The following is a 10,735-nucleotide window of genomic DNA, read 5'->3' on the forward strand; positions in this document are numbered from 1 at the left end:
ACCGCGAGATCGTGACCTGGCTGAAGTCGGACGCTTAACCGACTGCGCCACCCAGGCGCCCCTGGATCGTGGTTTTTAATCTACTCTTAAACTCTTACAATTGGTGCATTTGGACCATTTATATTTAATGTAATTAATGATACGTTAGAGCTCAAGTCTGTCATTTTATTTTTTGTTTTCTGTTTGTTTTCTCTGCTTTTCATTTCTCTGTTTTTCCTGCCTTCCTGTGGATTACTTGAACATTTTTTAGAATTCCATTTTTATTTTTTTTTTAATTTTTGTTATAGAGCGAACACTAGCAGGGGAGTGGGGCAAAGTGAGACAGAAAGAGAATGTTAAGCAGGCTTCATGTTCAGCACGGAGCCCAATGTGGGGTTGATCCCACGACCTTGGGATCATAACCTGAGTCGAAGTAAGAGTCAGATGCTTAACCAACTGAGCCACCCATGCACTCCTAGAATTTCATTTTAATTCATTTATAATGTTTTTGAGTGTATCTTTTTGTGTAGCCTTTTTTAGTGGTCACTCCTGGTTGTTGATAGTAGAGCATTGTATTACATTATACATACATAGATTATCACAGTTTACTGATGGCTTTTTGACCAAAGTGATGTATAGGAAACTTATTCCCATTTATATTTCTTTACCCCATTTATAATATAATGGTATTAAATATTTTTTTCTACATGCAGCAATGTTACAGTTTTTCTTCAACCATCAAACATAATTTATATATCTCAAGAGCAGATGCAAATCCAGTTATATTTATCCATAATTTTGCTTACTGTGTTCTTTATTCCTTCTTGATACTCCCAGATTCCTTCTTTTATCATTACCATTTTAGGTAGAGATCTTCCTTTAGCCATTTTTTTTTTTTTTTTTTTGAGAATGAGAATTGTAAAGCAGCCTCCACACTCCGCATGGAGCCCAACAGGGAGCTTGATCCCATGATAACTTGGGACCATGACCCAAGCTGAAATCAAGAGTCGTACACTCAACCGACTGAGCCACCCAGGTACCCCCCTTTAGCCATTCTTTTAGGTCTGAGGGTGATAGATTCTTAATTTTTTTTCATTTGGGAATCTTGATTTCCCCCTCATTCATGAAGGATATTTTCTCTAGATAAAGAATTTTGGTGGCTGTCCTTTTCTTCAGGCAGCTGAAAAAATATTTTGTGACTTCTCTTGGTCTCTCTGGTTTCTGATGAGAGATTTATTGTCATTCTTATTGTTTTTCCCCTATCGGTAAGATATCTTTCTCTGCCTGCTTTCAAGATTGTTTCTTTGTTAACACTAGTTTTCAGAAGTTTAAGTACCATGTGCTTGGTGTGGATTTCTTTGGATTTAATCTGTTTAGACTTTGCTCTGCTTCTTGATTCTGTATATTTATCGGTCCTGCCAAAATTGGTTAGTTATCAGTTATTATTTCTTTGAATAATTTTTCAGCCCATCCTCTTCTTCCTTTCTCTCTGGGACTCCAGTGACATGCATGTCAGGTCTTTTGTAGTTCCACACACCCCTGGGGCCCTGTACATTTTTTTCCCACTATTTTCTATCTGCTTTTCAGTTGCATTATTTCCACTATTTTATCTTCCAGTTTGCTGATTGTTTTCTCTGTTCCTTCTCTGCTATTGAGCTCAGACACTGAACTTATTTCTGTATTTTCCAGTTCTAAAATTTTCCTTTGATTCTCATTTATGTCTGCGTCTTTCCTGAGACTTTCTTTGCTGAGGCTTTCTACTTTTTCATTTGTTTCAAGTGTGCTCGTAATTGCTCATTGAAGCACTTCTGTCATGGCTGCTTTGAAGTCTTTGTCAAATAATTCTAACACTGTAGGCAGCTTGGTGGCTTGGTGTTAATACCTGCTGACTGTTTTTCATTCACTTGAAGCAAACCAGGTTTTCCATTGGCCTCTTAACACGTGGGTGAGGGACAGTTCCTTGTTACTGCTAGGTGGAGATGGGCATTCCAGCTCCCCGCCTAGTCTCCATATTAGTGCTGGGTGGTAATGAAAAGTCCTGACTCTCCACTAGGCCGCCTCTGATTCCCAGTGCAGGGGGCCTGGAGGACATCTCATTACTGCCAGGCAGGGGTGGGAGTGCAGGCTTCCTGAATGGTCTCTCCTGATAACCATGGCAGTAGGGAGACGTCCCCCTGGCCATTGGGGATGAAATTCCCAGTGTTGTCCTTGGCCTTCTCTGCCAGCATCCTGGTGGGGGTGTTGGGGTCCCTTGTTGCTGTCTTGTGAGGGTGGCAGTCTAAGGTGCCCACTCAGCTGTTGCTGGTGTGGGTTGGGACACAGTTTCTTCTGTCACCTTTGGAGTGCAGCAGTTATTATCTAACATTTTTTGGTCTTTCTGGGCTGTGCTGTTCCTTTAGAGAAAGTTGGCTTTTTCTGATGTTCTTGTCTGTGTGCAGTGATTGTTTGCCAGCCTCTTTGGCTCCAGGTCTGAGATATGAGGCAAAAAGGAAACCCAAGGAACTCACCACTGTGTTGTTCCTTCGGCCTTAGGGACCTTGGTTTGTCTGCTCTCTTCTGTCCACCTTTTAGAGTCTTCTTATGTTTGTTTTATATAAAATGTCTGGGGTTTTTATTTGTACTTAGTGGAAGGAATAGGGAAAAGCACATCTACTCCTTCCCAGAAGAAATCTTCTTATAAAATTTTAGTTATGCTTATATTTTCCTAATTATACTGGTAGTATCATTTTGGAAAATTTGAATATGTTAAAGAAAAGATTAAGAAAGAAAATTAATACCTATATTGCCACTGTGTAGAGTTAAGTATTTCCAGCTTCTTTGTAGATAATATAAAATGTGTATATCATGTATATTTTTACTTATTTTTTACAAGTTTGGGATCTTACTGGAAGTCAAAGTTTCTATTCAGTTCTTTTCCCCAAGCATGACATAAATCACAAGCAGTTTCGGATAATACAGATATCCATCTGTTGTTCAGTGGATGCACTGATCCACTGATTTGTAAATACATCCTCCTCAAGCTTCTGTTGTAAGCAGGCCATGAAAGAGCTTCAGGCTAGGTGCTGTCAGCATGATAGGGAACATGAGACACGGCGTGCTCATGCCTGATGGGGAGCCAGACTCTGGACAGGTCATCAGAACTGTGGAGAGGATTAAAGTAGAAGGGCATATGCCTAGAAAAGTCCGGAGTGGCAGGGATGGCCTGAACTCAGGGGGTCAGAGAAGGGTTTAGTGAGGAAATTATGCTTCAGTTGAAAGACTGGTTAATGAGGCAGAGGGACTACTCAGAGCAGAGGGGGGAAACACTGTGAATGTTCTGAGGTGGAAAGATCCTTAATAATTGATGAATTCTAACCAGCTTTTGAGATACCTGCCAATAAATGTTTACCATTAAATTTCAGGAAACAGGAGCACCCATCCTAACTGACGATGTTAGCCTGCAGGTGTTCATGGATCATTTGAAGAAGCTGGCTGTGTCCACTGCTTGTTAAGCTGGAGATGTGAGCAGAACATCGTCACATGATGTTCACAATTGCTTATTATGGCTCAAAAACATTCCTTTCACTTTCCTTGTGAGTTTTAATAAATAATCAAAGGAAGCATTGTATGTAACTCTTTAGATTATAATTTATTTGTATTCCTTATTTGTGCCCCTTTTCTTGCAACATGAAATTGTAAGGTCATAAATGTTTTGGTACTTGTAGATGTTTATATGCTTTTTGTATCCTAACTTCACACTTATGTAAAATCAGAGATACTGTATTTTGGCAACTTACTTAGATGAAAATCATAATGATCAGAAAGGAAATAAATATAGATAAAGAAAGCACTGGCTAAAATAATGCTAATACAAATTTGATTTCCTGAGGTCTGTGTGTATGTGTGTGTTTTAAGTGACTCCCCCAAGAGATATTTCCTGAACTTAATCCTCACATTTTCTGTCTAAATGTTAATAGACCAAAGGAAACCTTGAAATATGTGAAACTTTGTCAAGGCAGAGTTGTCTGGAGTGCACTGTCCCTAACTCACATGTAAACAGCCCAGCCCAAGTAGCCCTAAAGAGTGGCTGCTGGGGGGGGGGGGGGGTGTGGGCGGGGCACGCGCCTGGGTGGCTCAAATCGGTTAAGCGCCCGGCTTTGGCTCAGGTCATGATCTCACGGCTTGTGGGTTCAAGCCCCACGTCGGGCTCTGTGCTGACAGCTCAGAGCCTAGAGCCTGCTTCGGATTCTGTGTCTTTCTCTCTCTGCCCCCCCCCCCCCCACTCATCCTCTCTCTGCCCCTCTGCTCATCCTCTCTCTCTCTCTCTCAAAAATAAACATTTAAAAAAAATTTTTTTAAAGAGTGACTGATGGGCATAAATAGCTATAACAAAATGACAGCCATTTGTCCTGGGCATCAAGTAAAATAACTTTAACATTAGCACTGCTTTTTAATCAAAGTAATATATGCATGGTTTTAAAAAAAGAGACAAAACTTATCCTAAAGAGCGTTATAACAAATAATAGTTCCCTCCACTCCCTGAGCCTAAACCTACTGTGCCGAGATGACTGGTTTTAACCTTTCCTTCAAGACTTTTGTTGCTGTATCAGTTTTAGCCAACCAGTATCACTCAATTCCCATTTTCCAGAATGAGGAAAGTAAGACCTTTCTCTTGACCATCCAGTTTTGATCAGCTACGCCTTTATTTTTCTATCTATCAAGGTTGGTAAAATTTACATTCCTACTTATAACCATAGTTCTGTCTTTTGTCTGAAAGTTCATTCTGAAAGTTGGAAACTAATAAATATCATTTACACAGTTGTGATCATGTAAACATTGTCCGTGTTCGGTCAGGCAATATTACATTTGTCTCCAGGGGTTTGCTGCCCCAGTCCTTCTACCACTTGAAGGAAAACATGTGCAGTGACAGAATTAGTCACTGTGCTCACATTCTAGCACGCCCCAGGTTGGTGTGCTTCCTTTTCACATCATGACTTCTTATATTGTTATTTTCCCTCGAGTTCCTAATTTCTTGTTTTGATTGAAGATTTTGTTTTCTATTTATTCAGAAATTCAAATCTCTTCTTCTACTGAATGGAGTCCATTGTTCTTTAAAGGTCACTGATCTCCCCTTTAATCACCGGCCAATTGCTACAACAATAGTAATCCAGGAATTTCTTTTGTCTGGACTCCTGGATTAGTTCTACTCTTTATCCCATAAGTCATTTGCTATCTTAAATGGCTTCTATAAAAAATTACATGGGAGATAATTGACTGAATCTATTCTGTCTTCATACTTGATAGCTTTGCTGAGTATAAAATTCTAGGCCCCAAATCATTTTCCTCTCAGAACTTTGGACCTATTTTTTCATTCATTCAACAAATAATTGTTCAGTATTTGATATGTATGGAGTGTCTTACAGGCACTGGGAATGTAGCCAATAAAATTTTCTGCTTTTGTGAAGCTTATGTTCTAGTTAGGGAAGACCAATAATAAAAAAAATGGAAGTAAATTATATAACTTATTAGAAGGTATTGAGTGCTATGTAGAAAAGCAAAGCTGGAAACTCCTTTTAATTGACTGTTGGACCATCTGGATTGATTCTTCTCTATATTTCGAATTTGTATTACTACCTTTTGCCTTTGGTGTGTGTTCTCAGAGTGTTTCCTATCCTAAACTGTTTAACACATTTTATTTTATTTCATTTCATTTCATTTTTTAGAGTTTATTTAAGTAATCTCTACATCCAATGTGGGGCTTGAAGCCACGACCCCGAGATCAAGAATCGAATGCTCTTCCAGCTGACCCAGCCAGGCTCCCTAGCACTTACATTTTAAATGCCAAGGGCTTGGGGCACTTGGGTGGCTCAGTCGGTTGAGCGTCTGACTTCGGCTCAGGTCATGATCTCGTGGTTCGTGAGTTTGAGCCCCGTGTCGGGCTCTGTGCTGACCGCTCAGAGCCTGGAGCCTGTTTTGGATGCTGTGTCTCCCTCTCTCTCTGACCCTCCCCCGTTCATGCTCTGTCTCTCTCTGTCTCAAAAATAAATAAACTTTAAAAAAAATTTTTTTTAAATAAATAAATGCCAAGGGCTTTTATTTTATGTATCTTTTCCCTAGAATATTTTTCTTACTTTTTGGAAATAATTTTTAATTGAGACACATCAAATAGAAGAGTACAGAAAACTGCATATACAGATTTAAGTTGAAACTGTTCCACCTGGTCCTTTCCATTTCAAATTAACAGAAGGTAGAATGTGGTAGACCCACCTTGCTCTGGTGTTCTCTTCAGTGACAATGAGTTCAGGTGCTGAGGTGAGGTGGCACCATTGGGTGACAACATCAAAGACGTGGCCGTGCAGGTGCCACCTCTGGGTACTGGTGGCTGTTTCCAGAGAGAACATGGAGATGGGGGGTAGTATTGTGTGGAAAGCAGCCATCCTGAGTGGGGAAGCATGGAGCCTAGTGTGGCTAATGAGGACTCTGAAATTCCTCTCCAAGGCAAGGAAAGCCTCTGACATTTTAAGCAGGGGAAAGGATCAGTTAGGGTTTTTTGTTTTTTTTTTTTTAAACACTAGAGAGTGGCAGGATGGATGGGAGGAAGCTGGAATCTAGGTGAGGCCTGAACACAGGCAGGTGCTCAGACAGACGTGACAGATAGGATATTAGGCAAGAGTCTGAATTCAGGTTTCTGGCTTGGGTGATCATGTCAATCATTCTCTGAATTACACAAAAGGAAGGAAAGAGTTCTTTTCCTCTTTCTTTCCTAGCATTGATAAATTCAGTCCTGGACATTTAAAGGAGCTTTTGAGATATAATAATGTCCAGCAGGTTGGAAGTAATTAATAGAAATTTGCCTTCAGGAGAATTTGGAGCAGATTTCTATCAACAAATAACATGAGTAAAGTTGCTCAGGATGAGAAGAGAAACGAGTTTGGAACAGAATATCAGTGTTTTTGTTTTGTTTTTAACTTGATTGAAGTATAACTTACATACAATGAACTGCACCCATTTAAAGTATACAGTTCAATGAGTTTTGACAGGGGTACACTCGTGAAACCTCCACCACCAGATGGAACATCTCCATCACCCCCAAAGTTTTCCTTAGTAGGCAACTACTGGTCAGCTTTGTCCCACTGTAGATTAGTTTGCTTCTAGAATTTTGTCTGGTTTTGTGTCTAGCTTCTTTCACTTAGCATAACCCATTTGACACTCACCACATAGCTGCATGTGTCAGTAGTTCCTTTTTATTGCCGAGTGGTATACCACATTTCATTTAGCCATTCACTAGTTGATACCAATTTGGGTTGTTTCCTTGTTTTGGCTCTTTTGAATAAAGCTCTGTGAACATCCGTGTACATGTCTATGTGGATATGTTTTCATTTCTTTTGGATAAATAGGAATGGAAGATCTGAGTCATATGGTAGGTGTATGTTCAACTTTTTAAGAAACTGCCAGTATTGTAAAGAGGTTGTGACATTTTATGTTCCCACCAGTAAGAGGTCTGATAGCTCCAAATCCTTCACATACCTACTAAAAGGCAACAAATTTTAACAAACTCTTAACAAAAGATACACAAATGGCCAAGACGCTCAGGGACATCATTAATCATCACAGAAATGCAAATTAAAACCACAAGACACCATCACACACCTATTAGAATGACTAGAATTTACATCTTATGTGTAAGGATTTTTGGTAGGGTTGTCTTTTTGTAATCAAGTTGTAAGTTGTCCTTATGTATTCTGGATACAAGTCCTTGGTCAAATATAGGTATCTGAATAATTAATTTTGTGGTTTGTTTCATTTTCTTAACTGTGACTTTTGAAAAGCAAAAGCTTTAATTTTGAAAACATCCAATTTACCAATATTTGAGGGTTTTTTTGTTTTAAGTTTATTTACCTCTTTTGAGAGAGAGCAGGACGGGCAGAGAGAGACAGAGAGAGACAGAGAGACAGCATCCCAAGCAGGCTCTGCACTGTCAATTCAGAGCCCAGAGCCGGGCTCGAACTCACAAATCGAGATGGTGACCTGACAGGAAACCAAGAGTCCCACACTTAACAGACTGAGCCACCCAGGTGCCTCTACTAATATTTGGTTTTATGGATCATGTTTTCTGTATTATACAAAATCTTTACCTATTCCAAGGTGGCAAATTTTCTCCTGTCTTTTCTTCTGGGTTTGTAGTTTTAGCTTTTACATTTAAGCCTATGGTCCATTTAGAGTTAATTTTTTGTGTATGGCAAAGCAATTTCTGAAGGGTGGAAGAAGATCCTCGAAGGATACCAAGATACTAAAGAAGATTATGTTTTTGAAGCCGTGAAAGAAGCAGGTGGGGTCAGTGGTGTCAAATGCTTTAGAAGGCAAATTTGATTATGGCTGAAAAGTAGTTACTGGATATGGCAATTTACTGAACGCCCACTCTGTGCCAAGCACATCGCTTTTGCTCTCAAGTTGTTTGGTCTGTTGGAGTGGGGGTAGATTATGCTTTGAAGAAATGTATGGGTAAGAGAAAAGTTGAAGGTGGACATAGTGGAAGATGTTTTGTTTTTGAGATGTGGGTAGTGTAATTGATGGGAAAGACCCTGAAAAGGCTGTAGAGAATAGGACCCAGGTCCTGAGTTCAAGCCCCACGTTGGGCGTGGAGCCTACTTAAAAAAAAAAAAGAATTGGACCCAGAGCCCAGTGGAGGGATTAGCTTTGACAAGGAGGGACCCAAGGCTCACCCAGATTGGGTTCCAGAAAGGAAAATGGAGAAGAGTTGGGTTGGAAGACAGGTATTCCCGCATATCTGAGAGCTGGAGGAGTGAAATTAATCTAAACAATTACCATCTGAATCCTGCGTAACGCAGGTGTTACAATTTTCCACGCGAGAAGTTTGCTCCGAGGAATTGTCATTTGGTCCCCATCACGTGGTATGCGAGGCAGTGGGTGCATAACACAGCACAGAAGCCGCTTAGACCCCACAACTCAGAGTCCAATCCCCGGCGCGACTCTCGGGACTACACGCTCCAGGATGCATCGGGGCCAACGCAAGAAGCGGCCTCCCAGAGTCGACTCTCGATTGGAGGCGGTGGCGGGGGCTGTGACGCGCCGACTGGAAGGCCCGCCTCCGCTCCGAGCTTCCCAGGATCAAAGTCTTCTCCGAGTACCGCCATGCGTCCGGACCAGGCCACGTCCTGGTACCGGCGGATGTCCGCGGTCTACGCGCTGGGCGCCTGGACCCTGCTAGGCTCCTTGATTTTTTTAGGCCGGAAAAAGAGCAAAGTACCAGGTACGGTTCTCCGGCAGCCTTCGGTGAGGCGTCCCCAGGGGGTTATATAAGCGGTTTAGCTGTGCCGCAAGCACCGGGTTTATTCTGCAAAACCAGCGGGAACGATTGCTTAGAGCCATTCCACCCGGAACTACTTTTTAAGTCCTCCTGCCTACGTCTTGTTGATGGAGGCCGTTTTTACACTTAGAATTTGAAGAATCTATTTAAGGCCCCAGAGGGAATGTCAAAGACCCTGGACGGTGACTTAAAGAGGTGATGCCTCGGTTACATTAGCCCCCGTTGTAGTTGGCGAGCAAACACTTCAGCACCCCCGCCAGCCGAGTACTAAAACCTTCCCAGTTACTGGGCGGAAAAGGAAATCCCTGAGCCTTCAGAAATATGCTGGAAATCTATAGATATCTGTAAGACTTTCTGGTTGCCTGGGGCTGAAGGGAAGGGGGGGCGGGGCTTGCCAAACGGAATGGGGTTTCTTTTTGTGAATGAAAGCCATTTAGTGGTACATTTCAAAGGAGTTAATTGTACGATATGTTAAGTATATCTGGATAAAGCTGTTAGGTGATAACTGCTGAAGATTACATTGGTGATGACGATTATCAGTGGCCTGAGAATACTAGTGTCCAGTATTGAGCATTTGAAAACATTGCAGTGTCTGTAGTGCTCATGTCATATTTATTTTTTCCTTTTACAGAAAGGAAATACAGTGTCAGAAATCTGATGGGGGTGGGGGTAGTTCTCACCTCAGTTTATTTGATTTCTGAGGCTTGACTAATAATTTTAAGGACGGATTGCTGTCTTAAAAGTTCCTCATTCAGGTGTTCCATTTTTTTGAAAGGCAATGAAGTAGAGCAAAAGGATGTCGCAAGAAGTGAAATGCTCGAGCCGCCGAAAGGGTTTTACGTGGAAACAATTGTCACATATAAAGAAGATTTTGTTCCAGTCACTGACAGGATCCTCAACTTTTGGAAATCATGGACTGGTGGCCCTGGACCAGAATCCTGATTAACTGCTGAAAGCTGAAAACCGGGACTGGGTTCAGCATATACATTTGATGGATGCCTTAATTTCCAGTTTATGTTTGTGAAAAGTGTATCCATTTAATTTAAATTTTGCTGTGAAATATAATCACTAGTAATATGCAATAAATATTTCCTTGAAGAAAAGTAAACTCGCATATATGAGGTGTCCCTCAATACATGAATGGAAGGTTGAAGTGAAATTTCACATTGAGCTTCCATAAGCTCAGTTTTCTGAAACTAGTTCATGTAACTTTGTATTTCTTTCATGTTGTTGGAAGACATGGCTTTAGGGGTCCCTTTAAGGTTATATTCAGCAAGTCCCCACCTACGTTTAGGGATTTATAGAAACACTTTGGGTACTATTGAGTACTTGGTAAGTGTGTTATAAATTAGATTTTAGGGGCATCTGGGTCGTTCAGTCAGTTAAGCATCTGACTCTTGATTTCGGCTCAGGTCATGATCTCGGGGTTCTTGAGATTGTTCCCCGCAT

General features: G+C 41.1%; 2 protein-coding genes across 3 annotated transcripts in view; both read left to right on the forward strand.

The window, feature by feature from the left end:
- SEC23B (SEC23 homolog B, COPII coat complex component) overlaps nt 1–3,846 on the forward strand; it is a 46,997-nt gene extending 43,151 nt beyond the window's left edge. For both annotated transcript variants that reach the window (XM_047068571.1, XM_047068572.1), the window contains exon 20: nt 3,381–3,846. In XM_047068571.1, the coding sequence (XP_046924527.1) occupies nt 3,381–3,470 (90 nt within the window). In that variant the 3' untranslated portion in view covers nt 3,471–3,846. The remainder of the gene's footprint in view (nt 1–3,380) is intronic.
- Nucleotides 3,847–9,072: 5,226 nt separating this feature from the next.
- SMIM26 (small integral membrane protein 26) lies at nt 9,073–10,433 on the forward strand. Its single transcript, XM_047068809.1, has 2 exons — nt 9,073–9,229; nt 10,062–10,433. Exons 1-2 carry the CDS (start codon nt 9,112–9,114, stop codon nt 10,226–10,228), a joined length of 285 nt encoding a protein of 94 aa, XP_046924765.1. The 5' UTR covers nt 9,073–9,111; the 3' UTR covers nt 10,229–10,433.
- The last annotated feature ends 302 nt before the right edge of the window (nt 10,434–10,735 follow it).

Source organism: Lynx rufus, unplaced genomic scaffold, assembly GCF_022079265.1.
Source record: "Lynx rufus isolate CCGP_SWC_20201006 ecotype Redwood Valley unplaced genomic scaffold, mLynRuf1.p SCAF_8, whole genome shotgun sequence".
Lineage (NCBI taxonomy): Eukaryota > Metazoa > Chordata > Mammalia > Carnivora > Felidae > Lynx > Lynx rufus.